The 20742-nt window shown below is 41.4% G+C and overlaps 1 protein-coding gene across 8 annotated transcripts in view; it reads left to right on the top strand.

Moving 5' to 3' along the window:
• The window catches only part of LOC109956477 (alpha-1,3-mannosyl-glycoprotein 4-beta-N-acetylglucosaminyltransferase C), a 98954-nt gene that overhangs the window by 35060 nt on the left and 43152 nt on the right, over positions 1 to 20742 (top strand). For 6 of the 8 annotated variants that reach the window (XR_002274412.1, XM_020593620.1, XM_020593624.1 and 3 more), the window contains exon 3: positions 11982 to 12052. The exons of 1 other annotated variant lie outside the window; for it this stretch is intronic. Coding sequence is in view for 2 of the 7 variants with exons in the window: in XM_020593624.1 (XP_020449280.1) it covers positions 12028 to 12052 (25 nt within the window). In the remaining 5 variants the exon portion in view is untranslated. Of the gene's footprint in view, positions 1 to 4629; positions 4700 to 11981; positions 12053 to 20742 lie in introns of those variants that run through there. One more of the 8 variants, XM_020593625.1, reaches the window with a different exon arrangement.

Below are 20742 nucleotides of genomic sequence, written 5' to 3'. Positions count from 1 at the left end.
CCAGGAGGAGTGCCCGGGGAAGACCCAGGACATGCTGGAGGGACTATGTCTCTTGGCTGGCCTGGGAACGCCTTGGCATTACCTCGGAGGAGCTGGAGGAAGTGTCTGGAGAGAGGGAAGTCTGGGCATCTTTGCTTAGACTGCTGCCCCTGCGACCTGGTTCCGGATAAGCGGAGGAAAATGGATGGATGTATAATCAGGATGAAAGCACTCCTTCTAGGAACATCCACAAACTGCTATAGGTAGCTATGCTGAACATCACGAGCACAGTAACTGCCTTTTGGCCCCAGACACTTAGGTGCCCCAAAGGCTAAGTATCATTTGGGGTCTACAGTTCAGTTTTGCAACAGGGGTCCCTAGTGGCCTAATCCACACACTGACACAATAAAGTAAAGAAATAACAGTCAGGAGAATGACGCTCTGCTGCAGACACTATTCTTGCCTAGAACTTTTCAACTTCCTGTAGTGCTGTAGTTCCTGGGACTATTTGGTGAAAGGGGGCTAAGAGTCAAAAAATGAATGGTGATGTTGCACATGTTGGAACTTCACTAATTTTTACAGTTGTCCACTTGGGCTCCTCTGTTATTCAAATGCACCAGTGGACTGCAAGTGCACCACAGTCTCCTCTGCACCTGCTGCTCCCTGACACGTTGTTGTTTCATGTCACCTTTTAGGTGACAGGTGACTCATCATGCCTCAGACAAGGCTCTTTGAGAGTCTACCCCCCCCGGCTCTAATTTATCTAAAGGATTTCTCTTGCTGCATATATTTTGTTCTTTGAGCAGCCAAGCATTAAATTGCTTTCCACTGGGAACAGTTTGAATGTTGCAATCGCCAAAGCTGTGGCTGGATTCCAGTGAGATGGGTTGGCAGCAAAGCCAACACTGTAATTAGGGTCACCTAGCTCGGGAGCTTTTGGAGGGCCAAAGGGTCGCCATGGTTGCTTTGTCCATTTTGGAAGTCACAACTAAGCCAGAAAATGGTAACACAACTTCTTCTCATAAATCAGCAGAACACTAATGTGGCACATCATCAAAAAACTTGGTCTTTTCCTTTAGGGACCAGCCCTAAAAATATACATTCATTTATTAAAATCTACAGAAATGTTGCTCCCAGGCATTAAAAAGGCAAACTGAAAATATAACAGATTGTATCACAGAGAAATGAAAACTCAAAGACAAAGCGAGATCTGGAGAGATAGTGGCAGGGCATGGATAGTAGAACGAGTTGTCAGCTTTGTCTCACTGTGCCAGAAGCTGACTTCAGCAGCTTTTGCTGTTTGTGCTTTCAGTAAGGCCTCCTGCCTGTACAGCGTGCTTTCCCAAATGTGGCCCGTGGTGTTTTCATGAGGAGACTACACAGCATGTGTCCATCTGCAAAGAGCTCTCCAATGTGTCCAGTGGAAGAAAGAAGTAAAGAAAACTCCAGGGAGCTCTTTTCAGCTCACAGTGTTCGTTTTGACATCGATGAGAGTAAACGTCTCTGAGAAGCATTTGGACAGCTGCTCCGTAGAACTGACTTGTGTCTTTGGTGTGTTGTGATGTGCGATTTCTGTGTGAAAGCATAAGTGCTTGACCATGAGGGCTGCAGGAATTGTGGGACTCTTTCTAGAGATACTTCAAGCTTGAATTTGCATGAGATTTCTATAGAATTTTGTCTTAAAATTTTCATTTAATATAAATCGCTTCAAATTAATTATAAGCAAATGGAGATCATTGAGTAGAAGTGAACTGCAGTGAGCTCTGTTGAGCATGAGCCATTGTTACTCCCTGGCTTTTGAAATAGGACTATAAGTAGCTTCATCACTGATGAATTACATTTCACACTGAGCACTTTCTGTACTGAAGCTGCTTAAATCTCAGCAGTGTACTGCCATAGACTGACAAGTCTTTGAATATAATAAGGATTCTTTATCCATTTTATGCTGTGGCAGGATAATTTCTCCATGTAATACAGTAGGCAATTTTACTTCCTTTTCAGTCTGTATTTAATTGGTAAAGTTTGGCTGAAAACTCATGCGGGCTTCAGAGCAGAGAAGGGCCTGTAGCAGCAGCCACTGCTCCACTGGGGCAGTTTTGGTAGTTTAACTACTTCAAAAGTAATCAGTCATTCTGGTATGACAAAATATTAAGAAATGAATAGTGTCTTTAGATGTAAATTACAACAAAGGTGTTTTATGTGGAGGTGACAAGTAGTTGGTTCACATGTCAGTACAGAAGTAGAGAAGAAGCTTCTGACTTAAAATGAAACTTAATTGAAGTCAAGAACAATATATTTGGAATTATTTTGTGGTCTGACTGGTAAGAACACTAGCTGGGTGAATGACAACAACAATGGATGCAAGGTTGCAAAGAAATGATCATATAAAAGTTGAAGCAGCTTGAAAGTATTGAGTCTGTGTGATTTGTGATCTGCAATTGATAACTTTGACCACATAAAATTCCTTCTGTCTCATCTGTAGTTATGAACTAGAAGCTTTTCAATTTCAAGCTAATTTAATCCATCTGCATACAGCTACTGCATGTGTACATATAACAATCAGCCATAACATTCTGACCACTACCAGGTAAAGTGAATAACACAGATTATCTCGTTACAACGACATCTGTCAGTGTGTGGGGTACATTAGACAGCAAGTGAACATTTAGGCCTTGAAGTTGATGTGTTGGAAGCAGAAAAACCAGGCAGCGCAAGGATCTGAGTGACTTTGACAAACACTGTACACTGGTCTCTATGAAGAGAAACGTTCAGTGGCTACAGTGGTGATATGACAGCTGGAGTGAGGCTGTAGAATTGGTCTAAAAAAAATCTCTAACTTGTCCTCACGACCACAGCTTTCACTCCTTTTACATACGTTTTTCACTGAATGGTCGTCACATTTGTATGATTTATTGTAAACACAACCCTCTGTAAGTGTGCGCAGTTATAAAACTGAATGATTGGTTTGGTTGAACAAATAAATCCAGTGGCGCCTGCACAACCCTCAAAAGTAAATGGAAAAACCCTTTCCTCACCTCCTCAGTGGCTGTGCTGAGAGACTGAACTTACAACATGTTTGTGATCTTCAGAATAACCAGAACACTCCAGTCCAGTACAAATTTAAAACTAATGTGTTTGCTCCAGCAGCTCTTGTTGAATTATTTATCCATTCATTTTGAAAAAGACGAGCCAGTGTCGAGAATGGTGAGTTACTGCAGCTCCTTTTTTCCAGGCGTAGCGGTAAAATTAAATGGCAAAAGCAGTTTCACCATTTACCTTACAATAAACAGCATATTTGATTCTGGATGGTAAACAGGAGCTTATATAAAGCCTCCCATTCTGAGTGGCTCGCTAAAATTAAGCCGCATCAAGGGAGTAGCTATTTATTTTTGCTTTCATACTCACACATCTACAGTGCACACCCCCGCACACATGTCCTTGTAATACATGGTGACAGTAATGGAGAATTTAATTGTCTGGGGAGACAGATAAACAAAAGAGATGTGAGATGGTGAGTTTTTAAAAGGTGGCAAGTGTGTTACTTCAGGCTCCCTACGAACCAGTGATCTTCAACAATTCTTACAGCGTATATGGACCATTTTATGATCAAACACTATAAAAATGGAGTCTATTGACCAAGTCTCCACCTCCTTACTGACCTTTTGTTTCAAAACAAGCATCCATTATCTGTTGATACAGACAAGCGACAAATAAAAGGACAACCCAACACAGAGAGTCCCATTGAGGTGCTGGGCCACCACATGCCACCAGAACAGTTCCACCTTGGCAGGGACTCGTAATTTTAGACTTTGATTTCACAATATAAAAATCAGTAAAGTAAAGCTGGACACATTGCATATACTGATTGACTGAATCTTACTTTGGAACAGAAAAGTGATAAGCCATCCTGGGATTTCTTCAGATGCATAAGATCTGTCAAGGCTGTCTGGAGAAGAAATCGTTTCAAGAACTTCTCCTTACATTTTTCACCATGTTGCACAGACTGTCTCTGTGCAGCAGACGTGAAATATGTTATCTCCTCCATATTTAATGAGGAGTCGCCCTGGGAAGCAGATGGTACATTAGCTGTAATAAACCAGAGCTGACTTCGGTGGTTTTGTGAGGGAATACAGAATTGAGCCGTTAAGGCCTCGCTGTTTCACACCTCACATTGTTGGAGGATCGAAAGGTGTCTCGCTCACCCTGTACAAACTGATCCCTTTTATAACTCTGGACAGGTTCTCACTGCTCCCAGTGAAGCATCATATATTGATGTAGAGAGAACAAAAATGACTGTAAGCACTGACCCCTTTGTTCGCGGCGCCAGCATTAAAGTTGCTGAGTGAGGGCTTTACATTGAGCTATGTGGTATTGTTACGCTCAGCAGAAGTGATTGGAGTGTGCACACACATTCTTACATGCTTCTTGAGATTCACCGACTCTACACCATCACCCACACATACACCTACACATGCACTGACAAAAAGATTTAATGATTTCTGCTGACCTCTAAAAATTCAGAAAGTCAGCAGATGTTTTTGGTCATCAAAAAGATGAAAGGGTTTTTTTTTTCCCCACGTATGAAGACAAATGGACGACTCTCACTCATCTAGTGAAACGACTCAGACCAGCAACCAGCCAGCTGTATTTGACGTGTCAAGATGGAAGCCACAGCCAAATCATGAAAACCACATCTGGCACCAACCATTTATTCACTAAGGTGATTTCTGCAATCTGTAATTTTTTTGAGTGCTTACCACACAGCTGGAGATTTGTTGCAGTCTGTGATGTTTGAGGATATTTCATGTCCTCCATTCACTCTTTGGTTAGAAAACAGGGAGTGACGGCAGCTGCCTGAGAGCCTTTTCCAAGGTCTATGGATAATGTTGATAATTAAGGGGAGTGAATAGATATATTAAGTCTCTGCTGTGCAACAGGTGCTGCATTGAACCATGCTGAATCACAGGGCATTTTGGAGGTAAACAGAAGCAGGTTTGAGGACGTCAGAGAGTGATGGGTGGGATGGAAATTATTCCTCAGCTTAACTGGGCACTTTCAAAAAGCAAGACTCAGGCAGTACATGAAGAGTGCAGCAGTGCAGCATAGGACATCATGACCTTATGAGTAAAAGGTAAATGTCTAAGCTTAATGCTTATGAGGAAAAAGACCTCACCAGGGTCTCAGACTGCTTACACTTACTTGTTTTCAGACAAAGGCTGTTGCCAAAAGAACACAAGAGAGACTGTAAAGAGTTAAAGGAATCTCCCAGAAGATAAAGCAGGAGGGAGAAGGTGGGCTGAAGGATCGGAAAACCATGGATCACCGCAGTGGCTTCACAAGAAGAATAGATAAATAAATGAAAAGTTCTGGTTTTCAAGGCAACGAGACATCAATTTCTCAGGAGAAAATGCATTCTTAATGCGCCTCGGTATCCAGGCTTTCTTTCCATCTCATTTCTATACTCACTGTTCCTACAACTTTTATCCACCAATGACGACTCAGGAGTGAAGCTTGATATACAGCAAAAGCCCAGTGTAGCTTAGACATGCTGATCTAGCTGTTGGAACAGTGAGCACTCATCTCAATGGACAGTGTAGTTATGCCTCAACCATCTGTTTCCGTTTGACACAATGCAGTGAATCAGCACTTTATAGTTTTTTGAAGGAGTGCATCCTTAAATTCTTTTATCTGCGAGGATGGCGGTGTATTGCTGCGAAGATCGTAATCTGTGGTGATATTTAGAGGAAGGGAGCTATGCATTCTGTTATTTCTCCTGAGGCCATTTTCACACAAATTTTGCCAGGCAAACAAGCGGTCCTAAGCTTTTTTTTTATATATATATAAAGCTTGTTTACAGCATGACAGTTCGTTGGCATACCACCTGCAAAATATTAGAAGCAAGCATCAGCATTTGGAAGTATTTAGATACTTTTTTCCAGTGAATACCTGATATGAATGAATGAATATCTGGTATCTTGGCACTATTTTATCAGCCAGAGTGTGTGCACATTTGTGTTTGTATCTATTCCTGAATGTGTGCTGTATGAAGCTGAGGTTGCTGTTTTAAGACGCCCTGCCTTGGCACGGAGCAGCAGTCTTGCAAAGTTATCAGCTCTTTTCATTTCTGGGCTGATACTCTGGGTGAAAGATTCAGAGGTGCGCTGGAGAGCCATGGATTAAAGATCCTATCAAAGGCAGCAAATAGGTACAGTGATTCAGGAATGATGGCAGAGATAGCACATGAAGCCCAACTTTGTGGAGATATGAAGCGCAGCCCCAAGTTTATCACAGTGTACAGATAGCAGTGGAAGACATGGTAAGGTATGGGGCATAGTCGTATGTCAGTAACTTGGCAAATGTTTGACTTTTATGTTCAAGGACACAAAATAGCAGATTCTACATAAGCTGGTGGGAGGCAAAAGCAGCACTGGTACAGTCTCTCAAGAGGGTGAGGGCAAAAATGAAAACTGGGCCTCTGCCAGCAGGGTGGGGGTTTGTTTTTGCCTTACAGTAATACCAGAACAGCATCTACAGTAAGTGAGCCACAGGGGCATTTTTGGAAAACACAGGCAGGGATTGTCTTGAACAAATGTTTGGCGGGGATGGTTACTCACCCAGATGTTCTCTGGTATCTAGATGTGGAATGTAGGCTATCATTCTGTCAGCATATCCTAACAAAATGCTGTCAAAGCTGATCTCCCTTTCATTCCCTCAGTCTTTCTTTACATAAGCTTCCCAAGTGGTCAACAATCCTTGCAAATGGGCTCAACATCAAATTAAATATCATACACATATCTTGTTATTAAACAACTAAATCGTCAGTTGTTACAGCTGTTCCAAAGAGCAGGACAAAAACTTTTGGTTCTTATACTCTCAGCTTCTGGAACCGTTCTGGATCTGAAAGCAGCTGAAGGTGTTGACAGTTTTTAATAGTAAACTTAAAACATTGCTCTTTGGTTCTGACTAGAATATTTTACAACCATTATTTATGCTATGGATTCATTTGTAAAAGTCTATATTCAAATGTTTTATTCCCCTGCTGGACTTATGGACTTAAGCGCTGGTCCATTTGCCTTTTTTTATACAGTCTATGTAAATATACTTTTTATACACTGTTATTCACATGGTTCACTCACTTTTTTAAAATGGTGGTTCCCCATGCTGCATTGGCTCAGTAGTCAGCTAAATCATTCATGTTCCTATTGTGCTGGGAGAGTACCCTGAAGTAAGAGCAGTGAAAGTCCCTCAAAACAGTGTTCTAAGAACTATGATCATCTTCAGTTCTTGCGGTGTGGACACACAAAACGGGGTAGTCCCTCCAACACTTCTAAGAACTATGAAAAAGTTCCTCAAGTCTGAAAACTTTTAATGAGCACTCAGCCAGGCCAGAGGACACTTAGGTTCTCCTCTAATGTGACATTAGGGTAAAAAGTAAGCACAGGCTGCCCATTAGGGTGAAAACATGGGCTGTTGAGGTTTACAGTACAAACACCCCCCACCCTCCATGTCCCAAGTTAAAAAATAAAGTTGACCTTGGATGATTCAGCCAAACAACAGAAAAAGTAACTGTACTTACATGGAAGAAGTCCCTTTTCATCTTATGTTCTGGAAGGGAAGAAAATGTGTTCCCCTCGAATAGCTATACATCGAAGAATCACTTAGCAAAGAGAAGATTAAGTGCACACATTAATCCAGGAGTCAGAGCAATCTTGTAATCCACTCAGTATGCTAATTGCCTCTTCTTTCTCCAGCAACGGGGTTTACAGGCCATTAAATGACACTGAGCAGTTGACAAAGGATAGCCACCACACTCTCTCTATTTGTTACTTGGACAGGGTGTTGCACAGCCACGTATCGCTCCATGAAAGAAATATACATAATCCAAAAAAAAAAAAAAAAGGTGTTCTGCTGTGATTCCAAAGCAGTTACTTATTTAGAAATATTAGGCTAGAAATAACAAGCTGCGTTTCTGTGACAATGACAAAAGTGGATCTCTTGGTTCTTATTTGACCCTTTGTCCTTCTTTGGGCACCTTTTCCCAGCAAAGCAAAGTTTTCTTGTAACAGTTGTCCATATCTGACAATGGAATAAGTAAATAATGAAATAGAGTTGAGTGCTATTGTCTCGATCACAGTCCCAGTCATGCACATAGTCTCTCACTTTCCCAATACACAAGAGGATCACACCAAGGTAAAGTGCAATTCTTAGCACACCACTGCCTGTGTGGCCCCAAGTGGCCTCAACAGCCTCAACATGATGGATGCTGTTTCACATTGGCTTGCTCGCTACAATGATAAAGCAGCCTTGTCAAGACATTTTCACTAGCAATGTAAGCAAATAAAGATAGTTGAGATAATTAGAAGATTTGCACTATGCGTCATTTGTGGTGCGAACTGCCAAAGAATGGGGCTGTGACAGGTGACTCAAACAAGAGAATTCGGCATGAAGCCTGACTGCAAATGTAGCCGGTAATGACCAGAGTGTGTTTTTCAGATGCAGCTAATGAGCACAGCCATTAAACATAAATGACATTTTAAAAACCTGGGGAGTAAAGAAATGAAGAAGTACCCCAGACTGATTGCCTGTAGGCAGCAAATATGGCGAGAGCATCTGGAGAATGCGGCACTCAGTTCACGTGGATGACCTCCACCCAGAATGTTGGGGCTGTCAGTCATTTCACTGCTGTAACTGTGAGGATGGAGGCTCATTACAGTGAAACTGTCAAAACCATTTGCCTCAGTTTCCACATGGTACCTCAGGGCTCTTTACAATTGGCACTTATCCTCTGTATTTGACAGATATTCCTTTTACAAGTACATTATTTTATTTTTCTGATGAGCCCATTTACAAGGAATTTCTTATGTTTGGAAGCTTTTGTCGAGAAAGACTGAGGCAATGAAAGAGACACAGCTTTGACATTGTGTTTTGGGAGGATATGTTGATTTAATAGTAGCCCCAGCTTGTGCCGCTCACGTACTGCATACACTTAAGTAACAGAGGTAATCTTCCGTTAACCTGTGATATTGAGACTTGATGACCGTTTAAACCCTGTACCATTGTTTGACAACACTCACCCAAATTCTGAAGGTACTTCCCAAACCTTCATAGGTTCCTCTACCAATGTGAATCAAAATAATCCCGCCCGGCTCAGGAAAAATATAATGTTAGTTTCTTGGCTATGTCCATATACGTCATATAAACAAAGATGGTGACAGGAAATTACGTTGTCACTCTGTTTTCTGTGAAAGTGGCTCAACCATTGACTATAATGGGTGTGACTTTCACAAAAAAAAAAAAAGCGAGAGGCATCATTTCCTGTCGCCACCTTTGCTTAACTGAAAAGTTGTTTTACCCAAAAAAAGTGACAAAAATTATATATTTTTTTCCTGGATTTGAATGGTTCATTTTTGATTCTGCATTGTTAGAACAGTCTACGACAATTCAGGGAATACATTCACAATCGTGGTGACTGTTATGGAAGGAGGGTGTATGGTTAAAATGGTGAGCAAGTCTCAATTTTACACATTAACACAAGATTATAATAGTATAAGTGCATGTAATACATGAGGCACAAGCTGGGGCTAACCCGATAGTAACCTACATGTTGCATCTAGATAACAAACCCAAAACAGAGAACAGAAATATTGCCCAATAAAAACTACCAGACGGATGTTTTCTTCTGTTTAAACTGTGCCACTAAATCCCTGGAATTTGCAGGTTCATGCTGCACCCAATCCATAGGCAACATGATTGATGACACCAGTCTCCAGTTGAATGTGTGTATGGATATGGATGAAAACTGTGGTGTTTGGTTAGACATTGTAAATATATAGTGGTAGGCAACAACTATGAGGGGCTTCAAAGTAATGATTCTGATACTGATTGAACATTTCCTGATAGTATTATTTCAGTAAAGTTCGGTTGTGTACCACTGATAAATGACGGCACTTTCTTCAGTCCATGCTAATCTACTTTCTAGGTCCAGCTGCTGACTCTATGTCTTGAAGGTTATGAATAGCTGCAGATTTTCAGCTCTATCTCAGGGGCAGAGCAGTGGGTGGTTATTTAACAAGAAAGCACTGATATGCAATCACATGCAGAGGACAAGAATACAATGTTAACTACAGTACTACCTAATATTTTTGCCTTTGTGAAGAGTGGATGTTTGTCATTGTGCTAAAGTAAACGTTTACAGAGCTGGCTTTTCTTAGCAAGTCAAACAGATCTGCTAACATTTTAGCATGCTAACAAAAATTAGATGCATATGAACTGACAGTGTGATGAGAAATGTTGCTGGTGTATTCTATTTTCTATTCTAGTTGGTAAGAGAAGGCGGTGCATTAGCCTGGGAATCAGAAATTAATTACAAAAAAAAGTTAATTTGATTCTGAATGTAAACAACAGGTAACAATAAAATGTGAGAACAATGGCTTGCTTTGCAATAGTTCACACGTTTTGCCTTTTTGTGAGTGAGTGTGGGTGTTTGTTTGTTTGCTTTGTTTTCTCATTGATCTCTGGTTAAAGGACGTTTTCCTGGAGTCGCTGTATTCTGTGCCATAGTATGTGACCTTCAAATATTCTCTTGTTATCTCTGAAGGCATTCTGAGGTGATAGCGTTCTGTTGCTCTGAATATGAGGGGAGGCGGAGAGTATGATACAGTGCAGATGAGATGTTAAGGTAAGGCAGTACGTGGGTGGCTGTCTCGCAGGTTGAGAATTTTACTGGAAGCTATGGAGGTCGCAGTGGAAAACAAGCTGCGATGAATATGCTCCTCTCCTCACATGACTAGCAGTGAAAGCCCTCTCTGTTTGCACTGGGAGAGAGGTATTGTTTTCACTGAAACATGTAAAATCATCCTATAACACACAACTAAACTTCAAACTAGGTAAAACTCAAATCCCTACTTACCTATTTTTAAATGCCTGAAATTCACTTACAAAGAAAAACTTTTTTGGGGTAACAAAAATAAGACCGATTTTGTAAAGATAACAACTAGAACTTGTTTAAACCAAAGGTTCACTTTGTTTCACACAGAAAACTCTGAAGATTTGAGTTACAGCCTAACACAGGGCCTGATTCCAAATGTATATTGCTGCACAATTTGCTTGAAAACATCAAATCTGATGTTTTTTCAGCCATTAGACGTAACAAGAAATGAGCTTTTTGAATGGTCTTGAGAGATTTTGAGTTAAAACTGCATTTGGCTGGCTGCAAATGGCAGCAGGATGCAACTCGCCTGAGGGATAAACTTCAGTGTTCACAAGTTAAGTAATGCAGTGTTAGTAAACTACACACAGCACGCTCATGTTGACCAAACCAGCTGGTCTGTGATCACTTTCTACCAGAGGGTGCCATGGTTGCCCTACCAGTCAAAGGTTTGGACACACTTTCCCATTAAATTGAATGGGAACATGTCCAAACCTTTAACATATACCCTTCCCTGAGGGCAGGGTCTCTGCTGGTGAGACATTCATGAAAGTACCCTACATTAGTACTCCTGGAGTACCAGTGTAGGGTAGAAACAGGAAAGGTAACCTGTGACTATAGCCCTTTGTATTTTTATAATAAGCACCCAGTTGACTGGATTCCCACCACAAAGCTGCCTTTTTAAACAGAGCTGTAATACCTAACTGAGTGAGGAGCACCTAGCAAAGTGAGGTCATCTCCACACATCCTTTGATCCCTCTATTCTACATCTCAGAAGCAAGTGGCATATAAGAGGATCCATCTTTGTGAAGGGTTTTGAGCCCCCAAAATTACAAACAAACTAAAGGCGGGAGATCGATAGTGTGTGTCTCACAGAATGATGAACTGGCACTTCAGACAGAGAAAATCAATGTCGCGCTCCCTTTCTCTCCCTCTTTCTGTCTTTCTCTTCGGGTCCTAAACTCTCTTCACAGCCCTTATACTGCACTGTTTAAGTGTGTGTGTGTCCACATGTGATGCTTGAAGCAGCGGCTCTCAGTGATTTAATGGTCCTTTGTTTCTTATTCCTTTTTAGCCTAGAAGACCCCTGCCACTTTGATGTGTGAGCTCACCCACCGATAATGGCCCATAGGATACGCAGTGGAAGTAAGTGCTTCTGCTCAGATTTACCACTTTAGTTGCCCCTGTGAACCTCAGCTCAGCTGATCCAGATGCATTGATCAGTACAACATGGCACCTTTTAAATCATAACATAGCGTTTAACATGAAGCTGCCAAAACAAAAGCCTCTATTACAAATAGAGTATTTACAGCAAGAGCTTCAGACTGCATTTTACTCTTGCAAATGGCTCAGCTGAGTTTAAAATTGGTTTTTAATGCTCAGAAAACAAAGTTCATGGTCCTCTCAAAAGCATGCTCACAGCTGCTTGGTCATTTTCTCTCATCTGATGGTTAATCTACTGAAAGAGCACCCTTGTATAAATATCTGGGGATGATGATAGGTGACGACAAGCTTTTGACAATTGTACAAATTGCTAATCTAGTTAAGAAGCTCAAGTGAAGACTGGGTTTTATTTTAGAAATAGATCTCGTTTTACTTTTGATGCTAAGAAAAACCTTGTGGAAACTACCTTTCTGCCTGTGATTGATTATGATGGTATATACTGTATTCATTCAGCCTCCTCCACTTTATGGAACCTTGATTCAGTGTCTCATGTCCCTTGTGTTTCATTACAAATGCAAAGTATCTCACTTAACACTGCATTCTGTATGATTTAGTGGGATGGACATCACTGATCATTTGTAGACAACAGTATTGGGATATTTTTATCTAGAAAGAGATGCTGGGTAAACTTCCAGCTTATCTTTACACCCTTTTCTGTCTCCGCTCTGGTGGTTACCAGCTGTGCTCTTCCAGGTGGTTGCTTTTTAATGTACCTCAAACTTTTACACATCTGTGGAAAACTTGCAGAAGAATCTAAACTTAAGCCAAATCTCAATGTCCAGGCTCACAGAGTTGCAGACTTTGAGGCACATTCCCGCTAAGTTAGTGAGGGTTCAGGGGTGTTCCGCTGTGAATGAGAGCTCGCTCACCTCCATTCTTAAGCCCTTTACGCTCACATTCCATAAATCAGCATTACTTGATTATCATTCAACTTTACCTGAGGGAGTGTTGTGATGTGAAACACAGGGTTCCCCGGGGAAGCCCAGAATCATACAAAAGGTAAACATATGCCATAAAACAGAGATAAGAAAATTAAAGAAGACAAACAGTAAGTGAACAATCAGTCTTATGTTAATTGACATTCTAATGTTTTTTAGGTTTCTTTGGACAAAAGCATCAACTAAACACAAACATCCTATATTACACACCTATTTCAATCAACAGTTATTTTTCTTTTTTACTTAATGATGCCATTTTAACAAAAAATAATATTAAATTGATTAGGTAATTAACAGTGGTCTCCCCATTCCATCCACTCAGGCATTCAAATATTCAAATGTCTTTGCCATGAGGCAAATGAAAAACGTAAAATAAGAAGCCTTAAGCCCACAACAGGCCTTGTTTTGACCTTGTCAAGGTGATGTGATAAGTCACAAAGTGCTGTCCCATTCCTATTTATACAATGTCCAGCCCTTGCAGACTCTGGCGCTCAATCACTTACAGGTGATGTCAGTTAAGTCTTTGAGGGTTCAGGGCTTAAGACCTTAGGGGGGACTTTGAGATTCAGCCTTAGACACATTTATATCAACTGAAGAATTTAAGGACATCATAAAGAATGTGGTGAAGGAGACATTAGCAGTTTTTCTTGAGAGCCCGCCATTTTATCTTGTGAATGGATTTTTTTGTATATGATGTTGTATGTGTTGAATTTTAATATGTTGTAAATCTGTATGGCTGCTACCTTGGCCAGGTCTCCCTTGAAAAAGAGATCTTGATCTCAATGGGAGCTCCCAGTAAAATAAAATACTCAGCACAGTCTCACAGGAAATTGTAGAATAGCTATGTTGGTCCACAGCATAAAACATAGCAGTGTCACAGAAATGGCAGTAAAATTGTGACATGTCAGGGTTTTTTGTATTGCAGCCCAGTGTCCTCATGTTCTTCTTCTAGGTGTTTTATGGTGATTGACAAACAACAACATGGTGCATTACTGCCATCAACTGGACTGGAATTCAGATCAGGATGCCAACAGTGTCTGTTGAAGACAAATGGTTTTGGGCTATAGAATGTTTATAACACTAAGAAGGTGGTGGCTGGGCGTAACGTAATTTTCACACAGAAAACCGGAGACTGAGTCTCGTGTCCGAGTTTCTGTGACGTTGACAATGTTTTAACCAAACCCAGGGTCTTTGCCTAAACCTAACCATGTATGAGGAATGTCAGCCATTGTTTTTGTTTTTGCCATGTCACAATTTTTGATCCAGTAAAATGCTTCAATGTCACAATTCACATGGTGTTGTTGTGAGACTAGTAAGTTTTGCATTGCGGACCAGCATAGCTATTATACATTTTGCTGTGAGACAGGGTTGAAATGCTGCAATACATGCTACTGACAGTCAATTGCTTGCTGTTGGCCTGCATTTTAAAACAATCATGTTGGAGGCAAGAAGAGGACATATAGAAATGGGTACAGAATTTACTTATGACTCCTTCTCCCCAGAGAGGTGGACTTATCCAATTACTGGAGCACAATTATGTTGGCAGTTGGGGTTTCACTGAGCAGAGACACGTTGCAGTTTGGGCCAGTGTACACTGTGCGTTTGTGTGTGTGTCTAAGCTGAATAGGGAATTAGTGGCAAGCTCTCAGATAAATGTGCTGGTTTCCTCTGTAATCTCTGTAATAGATAACACTGTCTGCTCTACCAGCAGCACTGGCAAAAACACCAAGCTTGTTGGGCAAGAATCTCCAAAGCTGCCCAGAAAAACTTTACAACAGGTGATGACTAGTAGTGTAGCTCAAGGGATGGCAATGTCAGTGTGCTGGTGTCTGGTACAGAATGAAAAATATCAATCTTAATAGACATCCATGGACCCCAAAAGGCCTACCGACATTGGTGGGGTGTGCTCTTTTCATCATGTTTTGCCCATGTGTGAATGTATAGGTTGCATCCAATTGGCATGAGTGGGCGTGTCGGGTGTTTGAGAGAGGTCTTTGCTGGGCGGTGCCTGCTGGTGTGATGTGACAACCCCTGTTGTAGCTTGAAGGCAGTGCTGTCAGCTGTGGAGAGCACCTCCTATCAGCCCTGCCTTGTGAAATTTAGAGCTAGGAGATGAAGCCTGAGTTATGTATACATGTGGGGTGAAGGGGGTGGGTGAGGCCAGTGGGGAGTGATCTATCTATCTACCTACCTACCTACCTATCTATTGTCTCTATCTATCTACAGAATCTATTTGTCCCTGTTTCTTTGTCTTTGTCTCCAGGCAAGCAGTTTGTGGTGGGAACCTGCTGTGTGTCAGTAGTGAAATATTCATAGTACATGCAGGGAGTCTGACAAGCTGCTCTGACACCTCCATACTCTCCACCCTCATTTTCATTTCCTCTCCGGCTCCAGTATGTTACCTCACAGTTCCCCCAGTCTGCCATTCAGCGCTGTACTGTATGCTCAGTACAATCATGATGAAAAGAAAACCACAGCACACAGCTTTTACATTTTCATGCCTAAGAGAATGGGATGTTAAAAAAGGAAAACTAAAAGAATGTACGTCCATGGGAACATCTTAGCTGAAAAGCTTTCATTTAATCTCTTATCGCCATTCTGTTGAAAGCTTTCTTGATAAATCTGGTGCTTTACACTAGGCTCTTTAAGATATCTCTTGCCCTGTCGTAATGGGAACGCTTTCAATCTGAATTTGAAATGAATGAAAAATTCATTCATTGAGAGCTTTAAGTGACTTCCTACATTTCCCTGTACTTATTTTTGACATCTCTCAGAGAACTCGGCTGGACTTGATGCACCCTGCATGATGTCAGAGAAAGTAATAAAAATAGCATCAACAAGACGGAAAGTGCTCTAGTGATAAAAGTATATGCAAGTCTGTCTTCTTACTAAGAACGTACTGTTCCTCGGTGCAGAATGGTGGCTCTTGACACCAAAACATGACAGATTTTGGAACATTTCCTGCTTTCGAACTCCATTAAGTGCACCGGAAATATCTTCACATAACGTCAAGTTTGGACAAGTATCTGTGGAAATTTCACAAGGCCAGAATCAAAACTCTAAAATTGGCCTAAAATTTACAATAAAGCAAAACACTATTTTCTTATGGGAAACATTCCTTTAAGAGGTTTAGAGAAAACTGCTTTTTACTTCATATGCCACAGTATGAGCCTGTTCCTAGGAATTACAGTACTGTGTGGGTGTTTATCTTCCACATATGGGTAAGTAAGTTGTACAGTTTCCACGCAGGACACTTTGCCTCCATTAACATGTTCATCTTGTAACTTTTTAGTAGTTCACCCAACCCTAACCTTAATACTAGAAGTGCATCACAAGTCAAAGCCAGACAAGCTGCTCTTGACAGCAAGCCTGGTAATTCCAAGGCTCTAGCTGTGAGACAGCATTGATCAGCTCCTTCTTCTCCGCATAATTCTCAGCATCACCATCAGCCCCAGCAGAAAAAGTAAACAAGTAGAAGTTGCAAATCATCTATTCATTATATTTTTCTGCAGCCTCCCTAATAGCTCATCATGACGGAGCCACAGTGTTCATCTCCAAACTCTGCAGAAATATCAATATAGATTTAGGAGTCTCCCTGAAGCAAGGTCCTCAGCCAATTAAATCTGAAATCACTTTGTACTATAAAAACACAAGCAGGGGAGGAGCAGTGGCAGGCGGGTGTTTATATGTTTAAATGAGGACTAGTGGAGTTTTATTTAACAAACCTCGCTAATTGGGTCAGAGCTCTTTATCCTCAAAGCACTGAGGTTTCCTGCCATGCGACCGGGCAGCTTACAGCTCTTTGCTCTCAAACAGTTTCGACTCCTGAGAAAGTGAGTGGGCGGAAAAAGAGGTTACAACGAAGATGGAGCAAAGCCATTTTTGTCAAGGATACAGCAAACAGGTATTATCTTCACCTCTACAGTACGCTTAGGAAAGAAATGGGATTCAGACGAGAGTGAATTCTAATAAAGGAAGGTACTACAGAGATGTACAAGTCCATGAACTCCTTCCATCTTTCATCTCAAGAGGAGGGATTGTTCAAGCAAGGTGTCATGTGGTTCACTGATGCCAAGTGTAAATATGATCCTGCTGCTGTTGTGTCTAAATCACACAACCTCTTTACCTCCTCAGTATTTTGTAAAAAAGATCTGTCCCAGGCCTAGAAGGAAATAATGCATCATGTACTGTATGCACTTTGTACACAGTGTCACGAGTATATTCTCCAATGTTTAGACTTGCACTATCTTGAGTAGCTAATGTGGAATCTGACTTGTATTTATTTTTTATTCATATCTGTACAGAGACCTGAAGTCATGTCATCACACCTGGCTAGCCTCTCTTCCACTAGCTTCAATGACTCTATGCTATCTCTCGTTTAGCATTTTTCCATCAGTCATTGTAAGAAAACTAAGCACATTCCTCAGGATTTCTATTTGAAAACAAGCCACCAACCACAACACTTACTACTGAAAGTTGACAAATTTTTTTCAGCACCTGAGAAACTACAGTTCCTGTGATCACGCCACAGCACGGTGGTACACATATTATTTACTGGACTCTGCTGGACTTTGGCGGTCCAAGTAGCACAACGTTAACCGTGTGTTTCTGGCATTAGTCTCACCTCTCTCAACTTTTCAAGTTGTAAAAAACATAAGTACAGCCATCTCTCGACTTGGGACCTTTGGTTCAGTTCTCCTGCCAGTTAACCAGCATCAGCTGGTGATGTTTCAGCCGCAATGGGATTGGGCTTCTGGGAAATGGTGTTCATGAAACACATAACTTGTAAAGTTGGTACTGTAAGACCAATAAACCCAATTAAAGACTACAGTGACAGTTCTTTGTGCTGTTGGACCATGTTGAATACTCTGCAGTAAAGTTAGGCACATTAATATTTTTCAGTCTTGTAATTACAGGGATTGTGACCCACAGTGTTCATTATCAAGTTTAAAAACAGGCTCGTAGACAGTATTTGTTAGCTTGCTGGACAGTGCTGATTTACTTTGCAGTCTGTGTTTAATATTACAGCAAGCTAAAGGTTATCTGCTCTGTTTATATACTGTGTGAGCATTATTTGTCTGAAACTGGCTACAAACTGATTCATGCTTAATTTTCAGCCATAAAAGTAAAACATCTTAAATGACTTGTTATAGCAGTTAACTACAGTAAGTAAACAAGCTGCTGTAGTTTTGTTCATCACTCTCATTCGAGTAAACTTCACCTCACACCTCAGCCAGGTTTTTAAACTCATACAGATTCATAAGAGATTTAATTTATTCAGCTAATTTCTGTCTTAAAGCAGAAGCAACTGGGGACGATACTCTTTAGTATTTTCTGCTTCACTCAGTTGCTACACATTAACAGCACTTAATGAATTAAATGAAAAAGGCAGCACATTCAACATGTTGTGGTATAGGAAAAAAATCCAACATGCAAGTCATTAAGATGTCTGGCCTGTTGCAGAGTGTACGCATTACATCAACAGTCACCATCCATTCAGAGTAAACAGCGGCAGCTCAGACAGACACTTCATTAAAACCTCAAAGAAAACAAATGAGCAAAAGGAGGAGAACCTTGCCAGGACCATCTCATTAGTCCCCCAGTTTTCACTTTGAAAGAGTCATTGTGTATCTACAGTTTCTCTTACCTCGCACCTCCTCCATCCTCTGTGTTACTTGCATCTATGTCTGTCTCCGGGGCTCTTCATCTAAAGAGTACAGCATGGCGGGGTTAGCCTTGCCCTGGAGAAATCTTCGCAGCGACCCGATTTCTGTTGCTCCCCGTATTCCCCAGATCTTCCACTCATATTCACCAGATCTGCCGTCAGAGCCACTTTTTGGGGAAAAACTTCTGTAACAGTAGTGAAACTAGAACAAGATTTCAGAGTCTGGTAGCTTATTGTAATTATGGAGTGCACTGCATTTGTAGTAGTAGCACCAAACTGTCAGGTGTCCCCACAGATTATTTTTTCACTGTTTAATCTGGCAGGTAATTGCATCCATTATTAGAAATGATGCATAACGTCTGCCTGCGATCTGGTTGCGGGTGTTTTCAGGAATCCTCACAAAAATTGCATATTTTCACTACCAGAGGGAAAGCAATTCATTGAGGAGAATCCGTCATCACAGCTCGTCATATTCATCTCACAGAGATCGAAGTTAATATTAGTGATTGGTCCCCAAGTCACGTTCAGCCTCATCTTTTCATTCCAGCTTCTGGATTTAATTGGTGCTGCGCTGTAAAGCCACAGCTGTTCTGCCTGTTAGGACAATAAATTACCCCAATTAGGAGTCGAACAAAATAGGCTGTCTGACACCACAGCCCACTGCCATGCCTGGAGACTGGAATGCGATAGAATGAGGCTTCTCGCTGACATGAAGCTGCACCAAAACACCTGCCCCATCATCTCTCTGATCAAAACACAGTTCCAGTCCAGTAAATATATAGAGCAGGAGCAGAATGCTCTGCATGGCCTGCAGCTTGCTATACCCTCAGTTGAAGAAGCTGCTTGTGTAGAAATGAAATAGGAAAAGTGTCACTGTGTTCAAAATCAGTGCAAGGTATGTTGTGTAATTCATGGGCGGATGATTAATTGGTGTTTGGGTGATGAGTTGTGGATACATGCACGTTTTCTGGCAGCCGCCTGCCATATCGATGGCACTGGTAATGAAGGCAATAATGAGGGAAGGTTTAGGAGGATGTGGAAGGGGAGGAAACAATAGGAACATCTGTGCCTCTCTACAGCTAGAGTATAATTGAGACCATATTTCATTTTCTTCTGAAAGCTAGCTGTACTACTGTATAAGAGGAGACATATTTATTTGCCGCTGTAACACAATCTGCCTTTGAGAAGAATGTAGGGTAGCTGCCCCAGTGATGATGGCCCTCCTTCTTGACCAGCTATCCTTCCATATCTCGGCCCGGCCACACCGTACGTTTGTCTCACCCACTTGCTGTGAACCTGCCATTTAGCCAGCCGGAGTTTGACAAGAAAAATGAAGTGTGCTATTTCCTGTGGCCTCAAGTGTCTTCCTGAATAATGAGCACATTGCCTGGACCCCTCCTTGTCTCTCCCACCCCCTGTCAACAGTTTTACTCTTCCCCTTGAAGTTCCAGTCTGCTGAGAGAGTGATCTTTAGGTCATGAGTAGTCTCTGGAAAAAAAAAAGAAAAGTGGCCATGCAAGCAAGACATGTCAAAGTAAATCTGGAAAGCCAGGAAAAAGGAGGATTAGATGAATCAAGAGGATTTTACTGGTGAAATCCTCATCCCATGTCACGATATTAGAGAATGCAGAATCAGGCATACTGTATCTGAGGAAATGGCCATTACAATAGAGCATCATGAGACTGTGCAATCAGCCACTATTGTGTGAGCCAAATTAACTGGCACCGTTTCCCATATCACTTATTATGTTCTTGCTATTTTTTTTTAAGACATGTCAAATGGCTCGGCAGCACTACTGCATCAGAGGAAAATGCTGCCTCGCACAGCAAAGCCCTGAGAAGAAAGGCAAGCTCCAGTGTTATTTCCTCGCCCCGAACTTATTTCTCCCAATTACCAGCATGTGAGCAAACAGCCTGACATGACTGACCTCCTCTCGGAGAGCTGTGGTCATGACTGGTAGGCTCTTCCTGCTTATTATAACAGAAGTGTTATGGTAATGGAAGGAAAG

The sequence above is a fragment of the Monopterus albus genome, unplaced genomic scaffold (genome assembly GCF_001952655.1).
Source record: "Monopterus albus unplaced genomic scaffold, M_albus_1.0 scaffold19.1, whole genome shotgun sequence".
NCBI lineage: Eukaryota > Metazoa > Chordata > Actinopteri > Synbranchiformes > Synbranchidae > Monopterus > Monopterus albus.
The sequence above is the reverse complement of the archived record's forward strand: the minus strand, read 5'-3'. Positions and strand labels throughout refer to the sequence as shown.